Source organism: Aspergillus sclerotioniger (assembly GCF_003184525.1).
Source record: "Aspergillus sclerotioniger CBS 115572 chromosome Unknown BO94scaffold_46, whole genome shotgun sequence".
In the NCBI taxonomy this organism is placed as follows: domain Eukaryota; kingdom Fungi; phylum Ascomycota; class Eurotiomycetes; order Eurotiales; family Aspergillaceae; genus Aspergillus; species Aspergillus sclerotioniger.
The window spans coordinates 58,531-82,848 of record NW_020291036.1 but is presented as its reverse complement, the minus strand read 5'-3'; the positions used below and the strand labels follow the sequence as shown (position 1 = coordinate 82,848).

The 24,318-nt window shown below is 50.2% G+C and overlaps 12 protein-coding genes across 12 annotated transcripts; 5 read left to right on the top strand and 7 right to left on the bottom strand.

Moving 5' to 3' along the window:
- The first annotated feature begins 941 nt into the window (after positions 1–941).
- On the top strand, positions 942–2,134 carry BO94DRAFT_305442 (uncharacterized protein). The gene is made up of 4 exons (XM_025606779.1): positions 942–1,046; positions 1,093–1,149; positions 1,294–1,781; positions 1,865–2,134. Exons 2-3 carry the CDS (start codon positions 1,100–1,102, stop codon positions 1,772–1,774), a joined length of 531 nt encoding a protein of 176 aa, XP_025462033.1. The 5' UTR covers positions 942–1,046; positions 1,093–1,099; the 3' UTR covers positions 1,775–1,781; positions 1,865–2,134.
- Positions 2,135–2,411: 277 nt separating this feature from the next.
- Positions 2,412–3,197, bottom strand: BO94DRAFT_551164 (xyloglucan-specific endo-beta-1,4-glucanase A; the record flags this gene model as incomplete). Its single annotated transcript, XM_025613528.1, has 2 exons — positions 2,412–2,817; positions 2,863–3,197. The coding sequence occupies 2 exons, from the start codon at positions 3,195–3,197 to the stop codon at positions 2,412–2,414; spliced, it is 741 nt and encodes a 246-aa protein (XP_025462032.1).
- A 1,175-nt stretch (positions 3,198–4,372) lies between these two features.
- Positions 4,373–5,879, top strand: BO94DRAFT_503578 (putative cell wall organization protein/glutathione transferase (Gto3)). Its single transcript, XM_025609481.1, has 3 exons — positions 4,373–4,805; positions 4,875–5,339; positions 5,392–5,879. The coding sequence occupies exons 1-3, from the start codon at positions 4,419–4,421 to the stop codon at positions 5,551–5,553; spliced, it is 1,014 nt and encodes a 337-aa protein (XP_025462031.1). The 5' UTR covers positions 4,373–4,418; the 3' UTR covers positions 5,554–5,879.
- A 903-nt stretch (positions 5,880–6,782) lies between these two features.
- BO94DRAFT_540348 (uncharacterized protein) lies at positions 6,783–7,144 on the top strand. The gene has a single exon (XM_025612900.1). It carries the CDS (start codon positions 6,822–6,824, stop codon positions 6,981–6,983), a length of 162 nt encoding a protein of 53 aa, XP_025462030.1. The 5' UTR covers positions 6,783–6,821; the 3' UTR covers positions 6,984–7,144.
- A 229-nt stretch (positions 7,145–7,373) lies between these two features.
- Positions 7,374–8,493, bottom strand: BO94DRAFT_551162 (spherulation-specific family 4 protein; the record flags this gene model as incomplete). The annotated part of the gene is made up of 2 exons (XM_025613527.1): positions 7,374–7,682; positions 7,735–8,493. 2 exons carry the CDS (start codon positions 8,491–8,493, stop codon positions 7,374–7,376), a joined length of 1,068 nt encoding a protein of 355 aa, XP_025462029.1.
- Positions 8,494–9,223: 730 nt separating this feature from the next.
- On the bottom strand, positions 9,224–9,961 carry BO94DRAFT_611773 (uncharacterized protein; the record flags this gene model as incomplete). The annotated part of the gene is made up of 1 exon (XM_025616646.1): positions 9,224–9,961. One exon carries the CDS (start codon positions 9,959–9,961, stop codon positions 9,389–9,391), a length of 573 nt encoding a protein of 190 aa, XP_025462028.1. The 3' UTR covers positions 9,224–9,388.
- A 951-nt stretch (positions 9,962–10,912) lies between these two features.
- On the top strand, positions 10,913–13,310 carry BO94DRAFT_305350 (uracil transporter). The gene is made up of 9 exons (XM_025606778.1): positions 10,913–11,205; positions 11,263–11,292; positions 11,338–11,405; positions 11,451–11,667; positions 11,713–12,058; positions 12,105–12,275; positions 12,324–12,643; positions 12,693–12,833; positions 12,896–13,310. The coding sequence occupies exons 1-9, from the start codon at positions 11,130–11,132 to the stop codon at positions 13,174–13,176; spliced, it is 1,650 nt and encodes a 549-aa protein (XP_025462027.1). The 5' UTR covers positions 10,913–11,129; the 3' UTR covers positions 13,177–13,310.
- A 2,155-nt stretch (positions 13,311–15,465) lies between these two features.
- On the bottom strand, positions 15,466–17,401 carry BO94DRAFT_628773 (ankyrin repeat domain-containing protein; the record flags this gene model as incomplete). The annotated part of the gene is made up of 3 exons (XM_025617508.1): positions 15,466–15,782; positions 15,836–16,185; positions 16,305–17,401. 3 exons carry the CDS (start codon positions 17,399–17,401, stop codon positions 15,550–15,552), a joined length of 1,680 nt encoding a protein of 559 aa, XP_025462026.1. The 3' UTR covers positions 15,466–15,549.
- Positions 17,402–19,020: 1,619 nt separating this feature from the next.
- On the bottom strand, positions 19,021–20,059 carry BO94DRAFT_540340 (uncharacterized protein). Its single transcript, XM_025612899.1, has one exon. It carries the CDS (start codon positions 20,000–20,002, stop codon positions 19,271–19,273), a length of 732 nt encoding a protein of 243 aa, XP_025462025.1. The 5' UTR covers positions 20,003–20,059; the 3' UTR covers positions 19,021–19,270.
- A 213-nt stretch (positions 20,060–20,272) lies between these two features.
- BO94DRAFT_611759 (alpha/beta hydrolase) lies at positions 20,273–21,598 on the bottom strand (the record flags this gene model as incomplete). The annotated part of the gene is made up of 2 exons (XM_025616645.1): positions 20,683–21,598; positions 20,273–20,635 (listed from the first exon to the last, which is right to left on the bottom strand). The coding sequence occupies exons 1-2, from the start codon at positions 21,103–21,105 to the stop codon at positions 20,273–20,275; spliced, it is 786 nt and encodes a 261-aa protein (XP_025462024.1). The 5' UTR covers positions 21,106–21,598.
- A 367-nt stretch (positions 21,599–21,965) lies between these two features.
- Positions 21,966–22,638, top strand: BO94DRAFT_423231 (uncharacterized protein; the record flags this gene model as incomplete). The annotated part of the gene is made up of 3 exons (XM_025607422.1): positions 21,966–22,339; positions 22,385–22,449; positions 22,499–22,638. Coding segments are annotated over 3 exons (579 nt in total), but the record flags the coding sequence as incomplete, so codon positions are not given.
- A 946-nt stretch (positions 22,639–23,584) lies between these two features.
- Positions 23,585–24,215, bottom strand: BO94DRAFT_569948 (RmlC-like cupin; the record flags this gene model as incomplete). Its single annotated transcript, XM_025614766.1, has 4 exons — positions 23,585–23,749; positions 23,798–23,951; positions 24,039–24,107; positions 24,164–24,215. The coding sequence occupies 4 exons, from the start codon at positions 24,213–24,215 to the stop codon at positions 23,632–23,634; spliced, it is 393 nt and encodes a 130-aa protein (XP_025462022.1). The 3' UTR covers positions 23,585–23,631.
- Positions 24,216–24,318: the final 103 nt, after the last annotated feature.

Sequence of the window (24,318 nt, the reverse complement as noted above, 5' to 3'; positions counted from 1 at the left end):
TGGTGTATCAATAGAATGATTGTCAGCTAGCCAACAGTCAGTAGCTCCGCAGCACCGTAGGCAGCAGCTATAGATACCATGGCTCAAGTCTAATGTTCAGCTGGGTGGACTTGAGCCATGCTAGCCAGCTAGACCGATCGTGTCTGCCGCTGCGTCAGCGATGCTGTAGTCATCAAATGTTTATTATCCTCTCGGCTCGGATGCTATTCAAGACCAATAATATTTCCTCCGTGGAAAGGCCCTGGGAAAGATTTTATCTTACCTAAGCCTTCCGGTCAGCTCGCCGTGGCTTGCTGGTATGCATTGCCGGTATGAACTAACGTGCAGAATGGCCATCCCGTGCGCCATTGTAGATCGCAGCAGCATGGCAATCGAGACTGTTTTCCACTAGTCCAGTTTTGGCCGTTCTGACTGCATCTAGATATTCAGTTACAATGCAACTGGATTTGAAGATTGCAATTTCCAAATATAATGACAGTCATGCCTCATGAAAGGAGTCTCAAACTACGGAAGGGATACGAACAAATCCTGAGTTATCAGCCAGGTAGATTGTCGGCTTCATAGACCATTGGATATGCGCTCCTGTTTGCTTTTCTCTGACAACGCAAACAGCCTCAATGGTCAAGCCCGTTGGAGGCCACAACCCCGATCATGAACAGCAACGGCGTCGTAGTGATCAGGCCGACATTGTGTAACAGGGCTATCCCAGTTACGGAAGACCATGCGTCGCAACTGGCGGAATCCTGGTCCAAAGGTCGGGTGACTTCTAATAGATATCATCCTTGTCTGCTGCTATCAGCTGATCTCAGGTATTTAACTGATGCCTAGCGATGGGCGACGTAAATACCTGCGCCCACGCTGGCAGTCGGAGATACTGCCACTAATATTCAGTCATGGGTGGAGCCAGTCCTGGTCGGAATACGTGCTTCGCGTCGGACTCTTTTGGTGCACGGATGCACGAGCCCAGCTCACCTGCTGCTTCAGCTTGCATGAAAGTGTGCATTTTGTACGATCTTACTGTCATGCTGACAAAACTGTCGTATTCGGTACGATCACGAGGGCTTTCTCAAGTGCCGTGCTCATCAACAGTAGGCGTCTTATGAATAACATCAATCGTTCAGGTTGCATTATCGCATTATCGCAGCTTGGGTGAGTAGCTAGACCTTTCCTGGAGAGCTGTATTTTGCCTGGATTTATCCATCGAGAGGATGGTTTTTTTGATGCCTCATGGTCTACATGTCCCTGATGTCTGGGTTGCTCATGCTCTTTGTGACTTACGACCACTGCTTTTAGGGCCGATGCTGATGCACGTCTGAGCTCGACCTTGCTTGCGACCAGACTGACCGTTATCTGCTGCTGCTGCACGGGGCCCATACTCGGACAACTGGCTGTTTCCTTGATAAAGTTACCAACATCGCTCGGGTTGGCCGCGAAATTCGCTGAACAGATGCATCATCTAGACAGTCTATCCACCCCATATGGCTCGAAGAATTTCGCATTAGATGGTTGGATTGAAGAACTGCAGGTCGCTCAATATGGCCGTTGCGCCCGGGAATTCCATGGATGGGTGGGTCATCATCCCAACAGGTTTCGGCTGGCTTTTTTCGATTTCCACCACCGGACACCCGACAGCAAAATCAGTATGCACTGCAGACAATGCAGGAGTCATCGGTCGGTGTCGATCAATTTGGGACTGAAGTCAAAGTGGCCAGTCAGAATCCCGATGCGAGTCACGGGATTGCAAGGCAGCCTGCAGCGAGACATTTCTGACTGAGACAAAGGTGCTGAGTGGCTTGGCTTGCTGAATCCACTATGTCTGCAGCTTATCCTGGCTGAGACAACATGAAACTGATGGATCATATAGGGATGAAACAAGTCCAGATTGATGAATATCTGGCGGGTTGTAATAAGCAACTGTGTTGGGGAAGATGGGAGATTTTGGTGGCCGCGCGAGGGCACGTGCTTGTTGCTGCCTGAGGCTGTCAAGGACACAACGCGCCGCGTAACCCCATTCTAGACGCGATGCTACACAGCCAACAAAGAAGCCATCCGCCTATTCCCGAACCCTGTGAAACATCGTCCCGCTATCTTCCGATCGATTACTTTACTCCGTCCAACCCATCATATCAACACTAACTCTTCCCTTTCGACATTCCAGTCAACAATAGACCATTCGCCCAAAGGACATATCCTCAGCTGGACCACACTTTATCATCATACGCACGAAGAAGGCAAGCACCAAGACCACACTCTTGTTTACATCTCGTTCACATTGCAAACAGGCCTCAGGCAGGCCTCAACAGTTACACAATAGTCGTACAGGTCCCCAACGCAGCCAGCCAGCCAGCCCAACCACTCATGATGCCTCCCAGCACTAACACTCGCCAATAACCCCCGATGGTTCACCACAATTAGGTGTTAATGCTAATAGTGTACGGCGCCACCGTGAACCACGCATCCGAACCCGTCATCGGCTCAGTTCCGGCCCCCAGAGTCTGCAGATAATAACTGGACGGCACGCCTTCATCATCAATCAGATAGGTGAAGAACTCCATGATATCGGCCGAGAAATCAGTAACAGTCTCGCGGGCCACGAAACTGTACACCGTCCAGGAGTTGGGTCCCTTGTAGAGGTCCCAGGTGTATCCACCAATGGTCGGGCTGGCAATCGGACCATCCGAGTAGCCGATAGGCTGGATACCTCCGTAGGCGGCCAGCCAGATCATGACTTCGTAGTCGTGAGTGGCGGTGGTGGAATCGGAGGAGGAAAAGAAGGCGTCGTAGGAGACATCCGCCACAAGGTCATCCCCAGTGTAACTGTCGGGTCAGTACTCTCCAGTGGTATATCGACAGGATACTTACCTCCACTTCCAGGTAGACGGGATAGTAGTGATAGTGCTGAGCTGCTTGGCACCCACGTTCAGGACGGCATTGGGATAACTCTTGACTTCACCGCTGCCACCGGCCCAGGTCCACGAGGTCTGCCAGGAGATGGAGTTTCCACTGTCATAATCGAGGTAGGTACATTCGGAGCCGGAGGTGGCAGTGTCCTCACCCCAGAGGTTGTTGTAGAGGATGAAGTCATCGGTGGTGATGATGTTGTTCTTGGTGCAGATGGTGGCGATGGGGTCGCGGGCCGCCAAACCCGCTAGCGCAGGAACGGCGCTCGCCAAGCACAGGATGGAGAATCGGTTCATTTTGTCTTTATCTGTTCGTTTTGTCTGGAGGTACAATGGCGGCTGGATGTGAGCTTTTATTCTCTTTCCGCGAAAGGGGTAATTAGGTTTCGCCCCCAATGAATTGTCCAGCAAGTTTCCTACTGGGGCAGCTGAAGAGTTCTCTAGTGCGGCCAACACGGCATACGGTCGGAGCAGTGTGGCTGAGCGGGGGGCCTAGGCTGACAGCAGCTTTAGTTCAGCTCAATGGGGCATGTCTCAGGACGATCGATCGGCAATGTGTTGGTTTTGGTTGACTGCCATTGAACTGCGCTTCTCAGGCAGCTTTAATGGAATTATTCATCTGATCATACATGTAAGGGTGGTGTCGAGGAGATTACTACCCAATTAGACTCTAGGATACTGCTTTCCACGCAGATACAAAATCTATGATTCTAAGTATAGATTTCCTTAATTCCAGAAGAAATATATCTACCGTCAAAAGAATGCCTTGTTGAAACAATCACGTGCATCCTTGGCGGTCCGATCCGATCCGACCCCGGTTTGCCTGAAGAAACCACTACTAGCTAGCAAAGCTTGATTTCAGGATGAAACCTCAGTTGGCATGAAATTAATAGCTCAATCATTATCCCAGTTGGTTCTTGTATCCACATGGGGATATTAGGCTGAATACGGAGTACGCCTAAGACGCGTAGACAACGGAGCCACACGGGTTTACCTGACTCGCAGGTAACTATCATGTACCCACGACTCTGCCGCTCCCCATAGAGCTTTTACGGCCTGAAGTTTTAGAATGCAGGTATGCAGTCAATTTTCTGTCATTAAGGCGTCCGAATTGCATCCCTTTTCCTGCTAGAGCAATGATTGTCTACGAGTGATGACAGCGGTTATATATATCTCAGGCCGCCGATCTCAAACTTTACTCATCTGACATGCAGATCTGGCTCTATAAAAGCTGCTTTACATTCCAATGTCATTCTGAACTACCAGACACAGCCACAACACAGACAAACATGCGCCCACAAGCTGCGAACTAAGAATGTATTCACTGCCAGGATACCACGTGGTCGGCTTGGCACCATCCGTCCCGCGATGACGAATCAACTCCGACAGAGAGCGGAATAGCTCCGTACCCCGCATGATGCCATGATGCCGTGATGCCAACTATCTCTCTGATCTCTCTCCCATCCATCTACCCCCCATCCCCTACTCCCATTCAATTCATCAACCAAATCCATCACAATGACCCAAATCCACACCCCCGGCACGGCCGACAGCTGGCACGGCACCATCCCCAGCAACACCTTCCCCTCCGCCCCAAACCGCTACCACCTGTACATCGGACTCTTCTGCCCATTCGCCCACCGAGTCAACTTCATCCGACACCTCTACAACCTCACCACAATAATCCCCATCAGCATTGTCCGACCCTACCCCAAAGGCGATCTCAAGGGCTGGCCAGGATGGAAATTCCCGGCCTCGGACGACGAATACCCCGGCGCGACGGTGGATCATCTCTACGGGGAGGAATACCTCCATAAGGTGTATTTCCGGGCGGATTCGGAATATAAAGGACGGTATTCGGTGCCGTTGTTGTGGGATAAGGTTGCTGGGACGGCGGTTTGTAATGTATGCCCTTATCTTTTCTAGGGGGTGGATGGGTAGAGTAGGGTTGGGTATATGCTTACTGGATAACAGGAAAGCATGCAACTTCTTCGCTGGCTCCCGCATGCATTCAACGACTATGTCCCCCCCTCTCTGGCGAAAATCGATCTTTATCCTGTGCATCTCCGCGAGAAAATCGAAGCCATCAGCCCATGGCTACAATCTGACGTCAACTCCGGAGTTTACCGAGCCGGATTCGCCGAAACACAAGAGGAATACGACGAGAAGGTGGTCCGGGTATTTGGAGCGCTGAATAAACTCGAACGCATTGTTGCAGCGAACGGGGGACCGTTTATCCTCGGGAAAGAGATGACGGAACTAGATGTGATGTTGTATGCGACGTTGATCCGCTTCGACGTGGTCTACGTGCAACACTTTAAATGCAACCTCGGGACAATCCGACATGACTACCCGGTGCTTCATAATTGGTTGAAGGGGATGTATTGGGATGTGGAGGCCGCGAGGGCGACCACGGATTTTAAGCATATTAAGGAGAATGTGAGTTTCCCTGACATAAATAAGGGGTGTTGGATGGTGCTGATTGAGGCAGTATACGAAGAGCCACTGGCAGGTGAATCCCACGGCTATTACGCCGTTAGGACCATTCCCGGATATCGAAGAGGGAGTGGAAAGGGATTGGAGTAAGTTGAGTGTTGGGGGGGTGAAGCACCCGGTCGTGTTGGAACATGAGGCAGGAATTCCGGACGTATAGGGCCCAGCCTCAGCATTAGTCTCATACAAGTAGGTCACATGCACGAAAATGGCCAGACAGGGTTATCGGGAAATGGTCCGGAGCAACACGCAGTTAGGCGATGATCAGCGCGATCGCTGGCTTAGCACAGTTGTCGCCAGGAACTTAATTCAGGCGACATTTGACCATCTGCCTCGGCCATAACCAAGGACCTGTCCACCTCGTGCCCAAACTTGCCTCTATACTCTGTAAGAGTTCGAATAACACCCATCAAACAAAGAACATTCCTCGAACAAGACTTGATACATACCTACCTCACGAACCAAAAATGCTCCATTCCCATTCCCAGGAACCTTCAACCCGAAATAAAGTACCGAGTAAAGTAAAGTAAAAAATCCGACCAAGAATGCGACCGACCCGCCATACATAGACACCACGAAAACACCTCGGAACCCGATGACAGAACCACTGGTTCCTTCGGTCGGGCCGGAGACGCCGTTCTGGTTCAGGGATTCCACATCCACGTGCGAGGAGAGGAAAATATACCCGCATACATAATTTTGAGCATGCGCATAATAATATTGCATTATTGGGAGAATCTAGACCTGAGATCTTGTCGATCGCTGATGAGATCGATTGATTGATAGATAGCCGGTTGGCCTGGGCTTGGCGGGTAATCTTCGGCATTAATCAATAACAACTAGTTATAACTACTAGCAATAATAATAACTATAGGGCTCAGACACAATTATACCCTAGTAGCATTATAGTCTAATTAAGAATATTAATTAAGATATAGCGAACGCCTCATTCTTCCCCCCGCACTGCAATAGCCAAGGTAGCTAGCTACTAGCTACATATCTCAACGGCCGACCGACCGACCGACCGACCGACCCAACCCCAAAATTGAGTCCCCGCAAAATCCAGCCCAGGGCCGAACAGATCACTCCGAGTCCCCAAAATTCAGAGCCGATTGTTCTTCGTAGATCGACAACGAGTATCGCAGTCGAAGCCATGTGAGAACGGAATTAATGTTGGTTCTTATTTCCAGGATAGATGGGATTCATGGGTATAAATATCTCTGGGTTTCTCATGTCTCTAGGCTAAAGCATCATCAAGTGTTTATCAAGAACCGTCGAGAATCTACTCTACTCTACTTTACTCTACATTCTACATCCAACCCTCCTCTCAACATATCATTCTACCATATTTACCAAATAGTTCGTATATCCCCATAATCACTATACAACACCACCCTAACACATACCCATACCCAGACAACGTCGAAAATGAAATTCATCATCCTCTCCGCCCTCTCCCTCCTCGCTGTCTTCGCCAGCGCTGACCCGCTCGGCGTGAATGTCGGTGCGGATGTCGGCGCCAATGCGGCGGCTAATGTGGCGGCGAATGTTGGGGCCGGGGTTGGGCTTGATGGGGTGGAGATTATTTAATCTTTATTTTATTTCAGTACCTGGTTGAGGATCTGGGGAAAGGTATGTTTTGGTAGTTGTTTCTTGGGGGGGGCTGGGTGCTGATTTAAGTATAGGGTTGTGTTCTGAGGAGTGGGTAATTGGTAATTGGTTTATTTGCGATGGGTAGAGTATAGATACGGGATTAGGTATATGTGTGAATATATTCTGTTTCTTACCTTTGGATTCCCTCGTTGGAAAAGAGGCATACGTAAGTTTGGTCCGGTAACAAACACACCTACATCGCACCCAGCTCCCTAAAAAAAGCACATTGATCAACAACATACCACTATATACAAGAAGATACCTAAACGAGAGACAAGAAAGAAAAGAAGATAACCATCCAGGCATCAATCCAACCCAGTTCCCCAACTAAGCCGTAGCCAAGAAAGAAACCACCTCGTTCATGTACGTGCTGTACACATCATAGGTACTGGTATTACCCAGGAAGATCTGGTCGGAGATGGTACCGACCTGGCCGATCAGGGTGGGGAGGTGCACGCTATCCGGGACGGAGTAGACCATGGAGGCCATGGTGCTGTGGTTGGTGCCGTTGAGACTGGCGAAGGTGTTGGCGGACACGGCGCTCATGAAAGAGTCGTAGGGAGACTCGAAGACGACGGTCGAGTCGGGGATGGTGAGGTAGGCGGAGTCGGGGACTGTGCCGGGGTTGGTGACGACCTATTGGGTATTAGCGGTGGTGTGCTGGAAGTGGAAATAGGGATGGACATACGTAGTTCTCCGGTCCGAGGCCATCACTGCCCTTGATTAGAGTGGCAAGTTGCTGGTAGTATGAGACCAGTTCCGCGCTGTAGGCGTTCGGGGCTTCATCGAGGAAGATACCGCGCACGGCAAAAGTCGAGTTGCCCGAGGCGGTAGGCCAGTTGGCATAGGTCTTGATGTCTTTCTCAACATCGGCAATGGCTCGGGTGCCTTTCTGGGTGGGAACGTAGCCGATGGCCAGGACGTTGCTGTAGCTGGTGAGTTTGGGGACCGCGGACAGGAAGTTGGCATCCGGGAGAGTGGTCGAGCCCGGACCGCTGTCGGGGTTGATGATGATGGTGAAGTGGACGTTGGGGTAGGAAGCAACTAGTTCCTCCATGGGGGTCCAAGCGCCGGGGTTGGGATAGACGTAGAAGGGGATGATGACCTTGGCGGTGGTGTTGCTGAATGACACTGCGGAGACGGATGCAGAGGCGGAGGCAGAGGCGGAGACATAAGCTGAGGCGGAGGCCGACGCATAGGCATAGGTAGTGGCCGAGGCATATGCGGTAGTGGCCTCGGCAGTCGCACCGTCAAAGCCACAAGAGCCGACTTCAGAGGCAGCGGATGGCTCCGGCACAAAGGTCTGTCCGGTGGGAGAACCTTGGGCGAGGGTGGCTAGATGGTGGTGACGACGACCATAGCGCACATGGTCCGCTGTAACCTGACTAGGCAAAAGAGCCATGCAGCCGAGCATCCCCAGGACGAGGCGAGAAGTAGATCCGAGCATGGTGATAACGAGAGACGAGAGACGATGAAAGAATGACGAGAGGTTGGTGAACGAAGGATGGGAGCAAGGCTTTCCAGAAGCTGGTCAAAATCAGCGAGGTGAGCAGCGGAGTGACGGGGTTATATAGAGGAGGACAAAGAGGATTGATGGATGGATGGATGGATGGATGACAGGCTTTGGCGCCGAAATGACGGGGACCCATCGGACATTTTACGTGAAACACCAGGCGGCGATCCGATTTGAGGACGAACTGGCAGATCCCTGGCCGAGTGGAGATTGCAGGGGTCTGCCACCGGGGGATACGGCCCTCTGATTGGTCGATCTGGGGAATGACGGGGGGCCGATGGAAATTACACGATCCGGTCGGGCCTAACAGCGCTCGGGGTTGCGGGTAGCAGATGGTTTCAGTAGAGGGATACAGCCCTAACCTTCGTTTGCTAGGTTGACTTAGGTTGACTTGTCCAATTGTTGGGTCGAGTATCGAGGATTCTGTGGTAAATAGGTAGGCCTCAACTTTGGCATCAGTTAGTAGTCGAAATTGTTGGCGAGTCATCATTCCATCCATGGAATGCACCCCCACCCCGTCGCCCGGCGGATGGCCCCGTCCAATTTCCACTCTCGCCTGCAGGATTCCAACCTGGCCAACATGCGTCGACAAAGTCCACTCTTTGTTGGGCGGAGCCGTGGTTGCGTCACGAACTATGTCTGCATTGGGATGTAGAGCTTATATCAAATCATTGTTGGTTAGAGGAGAGGTCATCAGACATGGTATCCGAAGCTGACTCTGCTTAGCCCCAGGTCCATCCTTCTGACAGAAGATGCCGGTTCTGAATTGACCTGCTTGGTGACCTGGCATACTGGCGCGATACAGAGGACAGGTGACCTAAGCCCGAGTCTAGGTCCGAGTCGAGGTCCGAGTCAAGGTCCATGCTAGATTGCTGGATCCATGTCTAGGTCCAAGTCCCGGCTCGGAAGGAAATGAGGTACAGTCCCAGTCAGCCGAAGTACCGGCGGCTGGCCGCGCATCTAGACCACCGCAGTCGATGGACACTAGTCGCGGGTTAATTTCCTGACCGTTGTTGATCGGCATTACCAGGCAAACAAAGAAACGAGGCAGCAAATTGCTACGACGAGTCCAAAACATCTGGATGTGATGCGGCTGGAGAGAGAATAATGACTCCTTTGGTGGTACAACCCCAGGTCGACAGGCCTGGTGGTACTCGGATTCAGTAGGCGCCAGTGTACCCTGAGTTCCTGGGCAAACTGCTGTGGTTGCGGCCCGAGAGTGGAAGCCTGAGGTGCGAGAAATCCCTTGCGTCATGCCCTGACCAGTCCCGAAATAGTCTAGCGCCGGGAACCGGGATTTCTTTCTTCCACCCTCTTTGTTGGATGTCTTCACTCGTTGACTTCTTTCACTCCCCTTGATCGTTTCACTACGATTGTTGGTCAAAGAGATCCAAACATTCATGTTCATTGACAATTTATCCACATATTACGGAGCAGGGATTGACAGTCTTGGCTGGTGTAGGCATGACCCCGGCAGTGCCTGAGCGCTGGATGCAACTCTGACTGGTGACTGCTGATGCAACGTAGCACCCCTGTTTGCCACGCCAGGCTTCCCCAGACACGGCAATATTTACTTAAAAAGGAGGATTCAGCCGAGAGCAGCTCGCGTTTTCCAGGGACATTCGCAATTCAGCGGGCCATTTACGAGATATTGATTGACAGCCGGCGAAGATTGACATTTGATATGGCATGAGAGGAGGCCATGGTAGCAATGACAGCAGCAATCAGCAGCGCTCTAGGCTCCAGCCATCGCTCAACTCCGGCAGATAGGACCGATACCCTTTCTGGCCACCTGATTGGTGGGGCCCCCGCTTACTGCTTGGCAGTGTCTAATAAGAACCACCCCTCACGCAGTGCTTTTCTAGAGCTTCCATTTCCACGCCGTCTATACTAGCCTATCTACTATCTACGGAGTACTCCGTAGTATCTATCTATCTACCGACTCAGACTCAGCCGAGGTTCATCAGGCCACTAGGCAATGGCATGAGCTGCAGAGTTCGGCCACTCACCGAACCACACACGCAGCATCTCCACCAGGCACAGCACCGTTGACCCACGACCGGGAGATCCTCTGCTGCCCTTATTTTGTCCTTATTGTGCTGGTGTGATGGTACGGCATATGGTGCGCGGATCATCGTTGACCCGGCCCAGCCTCGTGGGCTTATCTTTCACGGTTTAGCGCCGGAGAGCCGCGGATGATGATAGGCTGGTCATGACTAAGATAAACGCCGAGACAAATAGGGTTACAACCTTACCACCGCCGCTAGTCCGAAAGAAGGGGTAGCCCTCGTAGAGCTTATCACTGGGGATGGAGTCAGGTGGCCAACAAGCCAATCACACTGGGGCAAAAAACAACCCCCCACCATTATCTTTGGGCGGCCCCCACCGATGGGTTTTCTTATCACGTTCACGTTTAAACCTGTTAAGCCTAAGCGGGTGCAAATCTTTGCCCGGCGCGTGCTCAGGCGCCACCCCCCCGGAATAAAATCCTGCGGTTGCCGACTCAACTCAGTTTCTCCTCCCTCCCCTCTCCTCTGGTCCTTAACTGGATCGGACGAGCATCTTTGATCATGGCTAGGTTCGGCAGTCGTGCGATCTCCGCGATCGAGCTGGAGTCCAGCCAGGACTCGCGGTGGTCCAACGAAGGTCGGATACCCTAGATGCCTCTGCCCTGCCCGCGGCACGCGACTTACCTCCTTGCAGATCTGCTTCCCACGCCCCCGGAGCAGTGCAGTAAGTCTAATCCCCCCAGGGACTCAGCCAGTGCTAATAATATAGCTTGGCGTTGGTGGAATTATGTGTCCTTCTACTGGTCTATTTCCTTTACCAATTGGACTCTGGGATCGGTAAGTTGTCGTCCATCTCCGCCCGACATAATGCTGATAGTATAGACCATGGTCGGTATTGGTCTCAACTGGTGGCAGGCTATTGTCGTCATCTTCGTCTCCCAGTGCATCTCCTCCGTGGCTATGGCCTTCAACTCCCGTGCCGCTAGTATCTATCATATCGGGTTCCCGTGCGTCGGCCGCAGCGTGTTTGGAATGTGGGGAAGCTATTACTTTGTTGGAGCCAGAGCGGTGCTGGCCATCGTGTGGTTTGCCGTGCAGAGTACGTTGCCTGGTGACTATGCAGAGGACTAGCTGACTCGTGCAGTGGACTTTGGTGCGGAGTACATGTACAACATCCTTCGCGCCATCTTTGGACATCATTACACGGATATCCCCAACCACATCCCGGCTAGTGCGGGCATCACCACGCAGAAGATGCTGGCGTTCTTTCTGACCTGGCTCGCGCATTTGCCTTTTTGCCACTTCCGTCCATACCAGCTGCGCAAGTTCTTCATCTTCAAGACTTTCATCTCGCTGCCTGCCATGTTCGGATTGTTCATTTTCGCCATGGCCAACACCAAGGGACATCTGGGAACGATGTACTCTGCTTCGTCGCGGTCTACCACGGCTACGGCCTGGATGATTATCTCTGGTATCAACAGTGGTCTGGGGTGAGTCTGTTCCTCCACCCAATGTACCACTCATCTAACCGAACAGTAACACCGCCACGCTGATCACCAACCAACCCGATTACTGCCGCTGGACGCGAACCCGTCAGGCTCCGCTATGGACGCAACTGATCTCCAACCCTATTGCCGTCACCCTCTCCGCGAGTCTGGGTATCCTAGCCACCTCCGCCATCAACAACAAATACGGAACCGACATCTGGTACGCCCACTTCCTTCGATCCATGTACCTCCCCAGCTAACCAATCAGGAACCAATGGGACCTGATGCAGTTCATCCTCGACCGGTACTGGTCCGGCACGACCCGATTCGCCGTGTTCTTGGTGGCATTTGCCTGGCTAGTCCAGATCATGGGCACCAACGTAGCCGCAAACATGATCTCCTTCGGAGCCGACTCGTCCATGTTATTCCCCCGTTTCATCAACATGCGTCGCGGACAGTACATTGTGCAGGTCCTGGCCTGGGCCGTTGTTCCTTGGGAAATTCTCGTCTCTGCCTCCAAATTCGAGGACTTCCTCTCCGGATACGCCTTGTTCATGGGTGCCGTGGTCGCCATCATGGTGTGCGAGTGTATGCCACCCCTCATCCCAACTCCCAAACCTCACTAACAAAACATCAGATTTCATCTTCTCGAAGGGTAACATCTTCGTCTCATCGCTATACGACGGCACCAAACTCAACAAAAATTACCGATACACCGGCGGGTGGAACATCCAAGCCGTGATCGCCTACATCATTGCCATTGCCTTTCCCTTCCCTGGTACATCCTATCCCCATCCCCTATCCCCACCCCCTCCAACCCCACTAACGCAACAAAAACAGGCTTCGTCGGATCCCTCGGCGCCAACGTTTCCACAACAGCCACCCGAATGGGCGACCTCGGCTGGATCCTCTCCTTCACTACGGGGTTCATCTGCTACTACGTGATCTGCACGTTCTGGCCGACGGATAACCACCGCCTGATTAAAGAGCAGGGGTACACGTGGGAGCAGACAGCCAAGGATGACAACGGGGAGTTCTATCTTAATGGGGCGAATGTGGGAGGTGTTACTTGTGAAGAGGTGGTTTTGGATAAGGGGGCGGAGAAGTCTTCGTTTCCGTGATTGAAGGGTAAGGTTGGGTGAGATGGATGGGTTTGTTGGTTGATGGATTGGTTTGTTGGTTGGGCTGGATTAGACTATTTACTCTACTCTATTTATGATGCTCTGGTAGTGATAATGAATTTTTTTGATATGAGTTTTCTATTATGGGATGTATTATTCGTGAGGTAGGGGGGGGTAGGGAGGGAAAGCTTTCCGTGTGTGGGGGGTAGATAAGTAATAAGGCAGAATACAAACGTGATCAGTTGATTAATCTGATCACATGACCATGGTCATATGATTCCATCCAGGCCCTACAGCCTACATGACAAAGACTAAACTAATAACGTAATTCCCGGGTCGTCCGATCATCCCGGGTCATCCGATCACCCATCAAAAATATAGATACTTGTTAAACTTGAAGCTATTCCCAACAACGCAATTCATAATATTTTTAAATAAATTAAATTACACGATGTTTAGGATACTGAGTTCTAATATGCCCCTGAATTCAACATTCAGAGCATGTTGGTGGAGCGTGTTTTCGGGCTATTAAAGGTTCCGAAGTAAATGTACTTGGACCCTCTCCAAGTCTTCTAGTTACTCATTTCTTAATATAATTAAGTTCCTTGTCTCTTGCACTTGTAGACCAGCTATAGGACTCATTTACTGCTTAAATCAATCCTTTTTTTGCTGTTAAATCTGGCTTTCTGTGCGAAGATCATTCAATTTCTTAAGAATCATCGCGGTATTGTATATCGCTATCTCACAGCCCTTTATAAGCTTATCTAGCGCTTGCTTAGAAGGACTAAAAACGGCTTAACAGTCTCTAGCAAGTATCTTCTTAACTGATAAAGCTTTTTTATATAGTTAACAAACTGTATAAGGCGTGGCAAGTATAGAAGAGCTGATTAAAGCCCCCTCTCTACTTTCTGGAGGGATAGATATATAAACTATATAATTTAACTTATTAAGTATCTAGCTAAGATCGTGAGGTTGTATTCCAGCTGCGCGGAAGCCGCTTTGAATATTTTCTATAGAAAAGACTTATTAGCGAGCCGCAGGATAGGCCTTTAAGAAGTCAAGCTTGTTAATATGGTTATATTCTAACCGCATCTTTGCCTCAATAAGGCCCCCATAAGCGCGTTTTAATGGGCCAAAATAATCAATATCTAGTAGCTACAAGAGGTGAGATGAATGAGAAGGCATGCAGATATATATAATATTATTATTCTTATATATCTTATTAAATTTAGATATAAGATGATTCCTATAACTATCTAAAACTAGTAATCAAGATCTTTCCTTAGTCCGCGTAATTATTACAGAAATAAAGCACTTCTCTAGCTACCGGAGACTTATTCAATCTGTTATCCATCTATTTATACTTACTTCAATCCTCCAGTCACGGGATAAATCAAGTTCTTTAAACCATTTCTGTATATAGACCTTTTCTTTAAAAATAATACATGTTAGAACACTAAATCCTGTAGAACCGATATATTCGATTATGGTGACCTATTCGCGCTGGCCTGGTTAAATAATATAAGATCTTTCTAGCATATTTGACTGTGTAATTATTTTAGTAGTTGCAATAAGACTCATAATAAAGCCAGTCTCATTAAAGTTGTAGATATCTTCATCCTGAATGCCGTGCTTGTCTTGAACCTCTTTTAAACATTTGAACTAATCCCTGATAATCTTAGGATCTTCACAAAGAGCACGCGAATAGTTGTATTATCAAGTAAATCAAGATTTGATACTATCATGGTGCTTGATAAACTCAGTGACCCAGTTCTTCCCAATTAGCTTGGGAGATATTGGTAAATCCTATTAAAAAATTATATTAGCCATTTACTGTACATGTGATAGCCTGGAAGTAACCCTATATATATCTCTAGATATAATTCATTGTATCAAGGTCTCTTTCTGAGTTTTAGACAGCCTGAGGTTATGGTTCCGAAGTTCTTCTTAAAATCAGTATCTACTTAGTCAATTTGAAAGCGTTATATAGGGCACATTAAAGATTTCTGCCGCTCAACGAATACTTGGGATTTCGCAGTTCTTTAGGGCTTTAATTGCAAGTTGGATTCTGCCCTCTTGCTCCACCAAGTTTTGACGTGACTGACGCGATTTCGGTGGCATGGTGGTTGCTTGAATAATTACGCGTTGAACGTGTGATGATTTTTCGGTGGGTGATCGGATGACCCGGGATGATCGGACGACCCGGGAATTACGTTAACGAAGGCCAAGGAACAAAGAAAAAAAGAAAAGACTGTCAGGCGATGATATTAGATCCTCCACCAAATTACCCTCGTTAACTGATTAGCAATAACTTTTCACCTCTTCCATTACATCCACCACACCACACCTCAACACCAGACGGACATGAACGGCTCAACCATGTTGATGACACACCCAACACCCGCTCAATCGTGCCGAGACCACACATACTAACAGTTCAGACACCGCAAAACACCGGCTGATACCAGACCCACCAAGAGATGAAATGTCACGCTCAACACCGCATAACACCCGCCGAACAGAGCTGATATCACACGTACCAAGGGTTCCAATATCTCGGAGTTTCAACATCGGGTTAACCGTGTTGATTCCACACCACCAAGTGATAAGTAGAGCTCCGCTTACTCCTCCTTAATCACATCTAACTCAGCAGATGCACTCCTCTCCCTAGCTTCAGAAGCAGATCCAGAAGCAGATCCACCCACAACAGAAGTAGGAGTATTACTCCGAACCGAAGTACTCCTCCTCCGCCCGTGGTGTCTACCCTGGAACGCCCTTCCCCTGGCACCCCTTCCCTGGTTATGGCTACGGGCGTGAGCATGAGCATGCGGGGTCGGAGTCGGAGTCACAGAAGCAGTCCGTCTGCGGTGTCGATGCACGAACTGTCCCGAGGAGAGGTTCCGAGGTGTTCCCCGTCTCCGGTGCCTGGGGGCTTGGGCTCGGGGTGCTTTGGGGGTCTGAGGAATGTTGGCCCACGTGAGGTAGCCCTTTAGGATGGCGAGCCAGGTACTAGGGTTCTGTATTAGTGGTGGGTGCTGCGTTTGGGATTGTGGGAGGAGGTATGGATGTATATATACATCTATTGTGGTTGAGGATAAGGAAAGAGATAAAGAAAAGGGTAAACTCACAGATTATACTTATTCCGGATCAACCTCACAATCTCCTCATACCCAAGGTAAAGGGCCAACCTGACTGCTGCCTTGGCGTCATACCGCCATTTACCCGAGATATACGACCTCTCCGCCGTCCTCAATTCCAGCAGATGTTCCACGACGGTTGGAAGACCCATCGCCGCTGCAAGAAACAACTCAGTACGATTGTACTTATCGCGGAAGTGGAGACGTATCCCCCTGTCGATCAAGAAGCAGGCAGTTGGCTCGTTCTTTTCTAGGATTGCTAGATGCAAAGCAGTCACTCCCCAATCGGTATCAATAGTCAACAGATGGGGGGCTCGTTCAAGGAGGAATTCGCAACTTTCAGGATCGCCCAGGGCTGCTGCAGTGTGCAGAAGAGTGTGACCTGAAGCGGAGCGAAGGTCTGCAATCTCAGGGTGGTTGTCAAGAAGGTATTCAAGGAATCTCGGGGCGTTCCTTGGATTTATGTAGAACATATTTTGCGTGGGAAAGCGGCTTATAGAGGCCCTGTGACTTAGAAGGAGAGTGAGGATTCTTTCACGGACGATCGGGCATTGAGGGCCTGTGTTTGAAGGGGAGAGGAACAGATGGTCAAGCTCGGGGATAGTTGAGGGGTGGTAGCCATCTGCATAGGCGCCTCTTAAGAGAAGATACTCAGCTATCTCAATCTGGTTTGAGACCAGGGCGATGTGAAGAAGGCAATTGGAGTTCCGATCGGAAGAGTTAGCAGGGATGCGGGTTCTTTCAACCAGCTCCATGACTCTGTCCAGGTGGCCGGTTTCGATGGCGTAGGCTACTGCCGGGGCAGCCTCGTGGGAGAGATTGCAGGGTCTATTCCACTTCCCGGATGGTAGAATGCCGATCCTTGATGGGAGGGTGGGGTCGTTGGGAATCGCATCTATCCAGCTTTTGGGCCGGAGATAGCGGAGAATGCGGGCGATGAAGCGTCTGTTGGTTGTGGTCAACCGTGCGAGGGCTTCAGGGGTGAAGAGCCTTCCTGGGTAGACTTCGCGGACTTGGGCGGGGATGGAGAGGAGGTTGGGGCAGGCATCGGGGATTGGATCGTTGAAGGGATGGGGTGAGCAAGGCATGATTATGGTGTGGTCGTGGAGGTTTGTGAGGTAGAAGGTGAGGATGGAGGGCCATTGTGAGAGGAGGTCTGGGGAAGCGAATTTATATGGAGGAGGCACGGGATGGAAATGAGCTTATTGCCGGAGGTGGTTGCAGCGTGGGGAGTAGAGCATGGCCTGAAAGGAGGGGTAGGCTGAGGGATTTTCTGAAAGATTGGTTCCGCTTGAGAGAGGGATGATGCCTTCTTTGATGCAGGCGGACAGGGCTATGGTGATATGCCGATGTATGAAAAAGGGTTTGGATTGGGGTTGGTGAATGGTCTGGATGGATGGCCATGCCACGTCAGGGGTCGTGGCTTGGCCGTGCGTTAAGAAAGACCCCGATATAAATGTTTAATGAATGTGGTTGGTTGGGGCTGATGCTTCAATATGGGAGATGCCGAGTAGATATAGGCATTGTTCGCATTGTTGGTGGTAAATCCCGTGGGGAGCCTCGTGGTTGGTTAAAAAGGAATGATGAGTGAAACATCATAACGGGATGGGTGTAACGGAGGGATAGTAGGTAAACCTTATTTAGGGATCGCTAACAGCCGATTCTTTATTGGATTTGTCTGAAGCTTTGCGGCACCTTCCATGATAAGTGCGGTAGTTTCAATTCGGTGCTTCCGACGAATAAGATGAAGGGTGGCAGTAGACAGCACAGCCAGAGCCTCGTAAAAACTGCTCCTGGCAGGTCTTGCAGCAACCTGTCTTTGACATCGTATAATCTCAAGTGGCCACAAGTGAGGATCGTATTCTATCAAGTCAGCATTATATTCCCCATGCCTATACCCATACCTATATACACATGGATCACGAGAAGTCACTAAGCAGAGCTCTAAGTATTCAGGTATGCATCATCTCATGTCGACGATTGTAGGAGAGGATTGTTGCAGACACGTAGTCTGATTTTTGCCAGTTCTGTATTGGGGTTTGTGTCGTTCAAGTCATGCTGCAGCTCAGGCTTTCTGGACTCGGTGAAATTGATATGCAATCGACTTGATCGACATTGAAGATATTGTCTTGTTTCGAATGTAGTCCTCAGTGTACACAGCTCAATGCTGGAGGACATGGACGTCAGTCTGATACATGGTTTCATGCCAAGTTCTCCCTCTGGGTTGATCGATTGTTGGAGATCACTGATCAGGTATTGACATCAACAAGACAAAGATTGCCAATTGTCATGAGTTGACGGCGGGGACATGACTTGATGCTGGTTGAGAAGTACGTTTTTTGTATGTTAATCGTTACCAATGTAGTGGCCATCTGACATTGAAATAGGATAATTTGGCGGGACCAACCGAGCCATTTGGTTGCAAGTGAAGGTGAATAGCTGACTGGAAACGGTGGCAAAAGCAAGAAACGCGTCACTGGTTTCTAGATGCAGCTATTTTGCCACAGGCGTGTTTCATCTATATCTTGGAGAATATCCGTCAAATACCAAGTATGTTCATCGTGGGCCCACAATAGCAGTGGTAGCGGATATCTAGAGAAAAGGTGTGACCCGAAGTGTTGCAGACAGACTTGCTACGAAGAGATTTGAACTGCAGAGCTACTGGAATCTCGGAAATCATATATACCGCCTGCAATTGGCGTACGCCAGACAAATTCACTCGTATGCGGCTAATGGCAAGACAGATGAATGTGCCGCGGCTATCAGCTAGCAACGGGCCTCTACATGGCGAGACCATTATACAAGTATGATTTATCCCCTGATCATTCATCTGCATTACTGCATTCTTCCTATCAACCACCGTACAACCCCACTAACCCCCAATCAAATCTACAGACCACACCCAGCCCTACCACATCCACCAAACCCATCCTTCTCACCCACCCAATGCAGATGAATCAAACATTCCACGTCTCCTCCACCTCCTTCGACAACTCCCCCGCAACCCCTAAATCCAACGCCCTCCATTTCCCCGGATTCTCCACCGCCTCCACATAATGTCTAATCGCCAAAATCATCTGTCTGGCCCACCTCTCCGCAGACACAAACCCACACCCCGTCGCCAACGGCGTCATCAACATACTCTCAATCCTCTTCCCTTCCCCATCCACCTTCCCCTCCGCAATAGCCCTATTCCACCTCTCGACCTCACAAAACAACCCCCAAAGACACTCGTAAACAACCTCCCGATCCCACCTCGTATCCCGGGGTACCCTCATAGTCGGACAAAGCGCCAAGTACCTCGTAGCCCAGATATTCTTTGAGGTTGCGTCAAACTCTTTAGGGATGGTGAATAGTTTGCATGATCCGGGTGGTAAAAAACCACGGTTGTCGTCGTAGAGGATCGATTGCACGTGACGGGTTAGGGCAAGGTAATCTTGTTTTGGGGAGAAGGCGCGGGAGATGGCGTCGTCGAAGCCGCCGTCGAGTCGACCGTAGGAGTTTGCGGGGGAAACGATGGCGTCGAATTTCAGGGTGGAGGGGAGGTAGGAGAGGGAGCAGTTGTGGATTGTGATGCGGGGAAAGGAGGTGGTGGTGCTGGGAGGGAGGGTGGAGAAGATGGAATTGAAGGTTTCGCTGAAGTGGGGGTCCATGGTTAGGAGGTGGATGTGGGGGATTGGGGAGGGCATGTTGCTTTGTTGGTGAATGGTAGTAGGTATGAAGTGGCTGTGGTTTGGAGGGATGCTGGGATGGATGGGGTTGGGATGTTGTCTTTAATGTGGCGCGTGCAGCCTTGCCCCACGAGGCTCTTCGGCTGTTCGGCTAGTGCTGACTGGGGCTGAAAATGAGGCTGAGTAGGGGCTGTGACAAGGTCTTATCTGATTGTGGCTAATTTGTCTGCATGGCATGTTAAGCGATGTCATTCTCCAATTAATAGTGTTTAGCTATGGATGTATCAGTCACAGTTTCTGCAAAAACACCTCCGGTTGCTTTGTTGCTGCCGTCTTTCCTGTCAACTCCTCCAAAATATCCGCCAGCTTGTCCGGCATGCTGAGATACGGCGAATGCGAGCTACCCAGACGATAAACCAGCGACGTATTCAATGCCAGGGCCATCCGCTCCTGTACCGGCAATGGCAGGGCCCGGTCTTCCTCGCAGATGATATAGGCAGTCGGGATGTCATGCCAAGGCTCGTAGGTGGAGGCCCCGGAGAACACGGCAATGGAAGTGTGCGTCAACCGGGACTCCCACAATCCCTTGTCCTTTGACGGAATATCGTGGAAGCCTGCTTCCGCACCCCCGGTGCAGTGTACGTAGTCGCCCTAATATCGTTTAGACAAGGACATGTTTCATGAGGGGGTGATCCTACATCGGCCTGCATAAACGGCAAAAAATGCCCCCCCAGCGTATCCAGTAGGCTCATTCCCTTGGGCAACACAAAAGCAGACATATACACGACCAAGATCACACCACCCCGCTGGCCCTGCTGCGCGCGTTGTTCCTTACCCAGTCCCTCCACTGCACCCGAACCAACGACCCCACCATATGAGTGAAGCACGACCACAACGTCCTTCCCCTCCTCGATCAAGGAAACCAGCTCGGATCGCAGGTGGGCAACATCATCGGCCAGGGTTTTCGACGGTGGCTCCGCACCGATGGAGGGGTGAGCGGGGGAAGTTGACGCGAGACCTCTGGAGGTGAGAATAGCACGAAGTGGGTCATAAATGATCGGCGTGCACCAGGCACCAGGTACGAGGACCATGGTAGGAGTTGAAGGCATGTTGTCAAGCATATGCACGGGACGTGTGTGATGTGTGATGAGCCTCAGGATCCCATTCTCAGGGAAGATGTGGGAAACCCAATCCTGAATAGGGGAGGGAGCCACTTGCCGAGGTGTCCTCGGCGCAATCTCCCTGAAGCAGCAACCTCAGCACGGTCATCACCTCGGCTGTACTTCCAGGTAACTGATTGGGTCCTGTCATATTTAGCGCAGCTGTCAGCCGTCCGGCTAAATATTGACAGGTGAACGGTCCAATCTCATGGCGGAATCCGTTGCGCTATAGCCCATAGCGGCCCCGGAAAGATTCCTCGGCACAGAGTGGATCAACGTCCGGGCAATCTCCGTCGGCCGAGTGTTTTCTCATCAGTTGATGTGTCAAACAAGCTTCAGGCACGTGCACCTGCTAAATAGTCAGCATATCGCAGGAAGGTCCTGTCCTGACAATGACTGTCCAGCAAAGTAAGGGAAATGGCCGGATCCGAAGATGAGGAAAATGACAATACCCAGACGAAGCAGCGGGTGACGACAATTGCCCTGTTGATTTTGACGACGCTGTTCTTGGGGCTCCGCCTCGCTGCCAGGCGGATGAAACGGGTCCCTTTAGGGGGCGATGACTTAACTTTGATTTTGGGATGGGTGAGCGAGCTCCTGGCTCAGTCAGGGCCCAATTAACCGTGATAGGTCTTTGTGATGGTGATTGGGATCCTCAACCTGATCGGTAAGATCATTGACAATGCCCTGAGTACAGTCTGACACCTCCAGATGTGTATTATGGCATGGGACGCCATTTTGCCGAATTGAGCTACCATGAGCAGGTGATGCTATCTCAGGTAGGCACCCAGGACCACTTCCTAGCAGATCTGACTTTGTAGGTTCTCTTCGCATTCGAAGCACTTTATATCATCACAGTAGGTGTGATCAAGATTTCTGTCTTGTTAATGTACCGCCGGATCTTCCCAATTCGGTCCATCAAGATCGGCAGCTATATCCTCGGAGGTATCACCGTCGCCTGGATGATCTCAATCGAGCTGGTTGCCATTTTTCAGTGTACCCCTATCCAGAAAGGCTGGCAGCCATTGGTAGAGGGACACTGCATTTACCTCAAAGGCGCTCTGCTTGGCAATGGTGTTCCGAACTTTGTAACGGATATCTTCATCTTATCACTGCCGGTTCGCCCGGTATGGAAGCTACGAGCGAGTCTTCCACAGCGGATTGCAATTATTCTGGTGTTTCTCAGTGGCAGCTTGTGCGTGTACATCAGCCTGCCTTCTTCGGATGCTTACTCGTTCAGTGTCGTCATCGCGAGCATATACCGCTTTGTTCTCATTTTCCAATTCACGCCAGAGGACGTCTCTTGTAGGTTCCAGACGGGCTTTAGCATATTGCTATATTGACTGAATGACAGGGACTCTCGCCAACGCAGCCACCTGGTGCGTGGTCGAAACCGGTGCTGGTGTGATCAGCGCGTGTCTGCCCACTCTCACGCCGTTGGTTAAATGGTTTGCGTCCGGCCTTGTGTCAACAGTCAAATCGACCTCTGGTTCAAAAGCGCAAGCGCCGTTGACCAGCTTCCCTGCTGAATCCGACAAAAGGAACCTTGATCAGTTGCCAAACCACAGTGAAGAGGATAGTATTCCTTTGTCTGTGGTCGGAACGAAAACGGATGGGATCAATGCATCAGGGACCCAGCCTTGGGGAGTTTTCTGGAGTGGGCATTCAGATTGTGATCGGAGTGTGAACGATGATGGCGACTTTTTGGTGCCAGAGGGGTTTACCCTTTCGAACAGCAGGGGTGTATGACTCTGAAGGGCAGATAGTGCAAAAGGAAAGATGAATAGATATCGACCTCCATTGTCGGTTCGTATAGCCTGAGCCTATTTAGATCATGGACTTGATATGGTGGTTGTTAGTGTGAATGCTGTCTTGAGTTGAGATTTAGACGCCCTCGTACGTGGAAGCTGCAGTTGTAGATTGCGTGGCATAGGCTACACCGGTCACCCTTTCTGACACTCCATCATTGAACACTCAAATCTCGGGCAGGTAGATGGTGTGAAGATGGTTGACATTTGGAAGGTGGTTGAGAAATATGGGTGTGGAAGAAGTGTGAAGAGTTCAATGCCGCCCATGGTTGATGCGTTGTGGCCTCAGTCATGATCAGTCAGTCCTTCGTCCTGCAGGGGTTTATCCAGTACTGACGTGTTCTTCCTTTGTTTAAGTGCTCTTTGTTTGACGCACGTGCGGTATTCCCAGTATTGTGTGTGGACTCACCGAGTTGAATTTAATTCTTCTGTCTTCGATAAATCTCCGTTGGATGTTTTGTCATTTGGGTCTAAGTCATGGATGTTGCGGTTTTCACAACTTTAAAACATGGATGTACTGGAGGGATGGATGGACATATAGATCCAAGATGCAAGGATCATAACACTGCTGAATTTCACAAATAACGATGTCATAGTCAATATTCCAAACCCGCTATAACTACAAAACTGCAACCCGCATTACGGAGGTTGTCCGGGACATTCATGAAAAAGCTCCAACTCAGTTGGACGTCTTACTCCAACCCTCCAAGTTGACCGTGACCGGTTTCCGTCCTCCTCTAGTGATAACCCATTCCACGTCCTTGTCGGATGGGTTCATCTCTTGATGTTCAGTGTACCTGCACAGTTATCAGCACTGTAGATACTTCTTAGGCCGTATGACTTACGCAGGAATAATGGCAAAATCACCCGGCGAAAGATCCTTCCGTTTCTTTCCGCCATCAAATACAATGGATCCGTGACCTTTAGCGGCATACACCATGGTATCCTGCTCGCCGTGATGGTGGACTGCTGAAGAGGTATGTGGCTGGGCGCACATGACTGTAGAGGATTAGCTGCGACGTAATGTATTTTGCTGAAGCATTCGGGTCATTGATTTCAAAAAATAAAAATAGAGAAGAAACCGACCTAGTGCACATAGCTGATCCGACTTGTCAACAATTGCTCCCTTGCGAACCATTCCATCCGTGTGACCCCCTGTTTGTTCAGGTCAGTATTAAATCCATCTCTGCTCATTGGAAGGCAGTACTTGCCCGTAGCTTCATTCAACTCGGAAGCTCTTGTTACGTCAACCGTGTTGGCCATTTTGGGTATTCTAGAGTAACCAAATAATCCGAATGTGTTCCTGGTAACATTTGCTCCTCCGTCTTGGATCTTAAATGTTGATGAAACCCCGCCATGCTGAATA

Coding starts and splice junctions, on each gene's coding strand:
- BO94DRAFT_305442 (XM_025606779.1), top strand. CDS start 1,100: ATGAATAACATCAATCGTTCAGGTTGCATTATCGCATTATCGCAGCTT. Junction 1,150..1,293: donor ATCGCATTATCGCAGCTTGG/GTGAGTAGCTAG, acceptor CACTGCTTTTAG/GGCCGATGCTGATGCACGTC.
- BO94DRAFT_503578 (XM_025609481.1), top strand. CDS start 4,419: ATGACCCAAATCCACACCCCCGGCACGGCCGACAGCTGGCACGGCACC. Junction 4,806..4,874: donor CTGGGACGGCGGTTTGTAAT/GTATGCCCTTAT, acceptor ACTGGATAACAG/GAAAGCATGCAACTTCTTCG. Junction 5,340..5,391: donor TTAAGCATATTAAGGAGAAT/GTGAGTTTCCCT, acceptor TGATTGAGGCAG/TATACGAAGAGCCACTGGCA.
- BO94DRAFT_540348 (XM_025612900.1), top strand. CDS start 6,822: ATGAAATTCATCATCCTCTCCGCCCTCTCCCTCCTCGCTGTCTTCGCC.
- BO94DRAFT_305350 (XM_025606778.1), top strand. CDS start 11,130: ATGGCTAGGTTCGGCAGTCGTGCGATCTCCGCGATCGAGCTGGAGTCC. Junction 11,293..11,337: donor CACGCCCCCGGAGCAGTGCA/GTAAGTCTAATC, acceptor CTAATAATATAG/CTTGGCGTTGGTGGAATTAT. Junction 12,059..12,104: donor GGTATCAACAGTGGTCTGGG/GTGAGTCTGTTC, acceptor CTAACCGAACAG/TAACACCGCCACGCTGATCA.
- BO94DRAFT_540340 (XM_025612899.1), bottom strand. CDS start 20,002: ATGCCCTCCCCAATCCCCCACATCCACCTCCTAACCATGGACCCCCAC.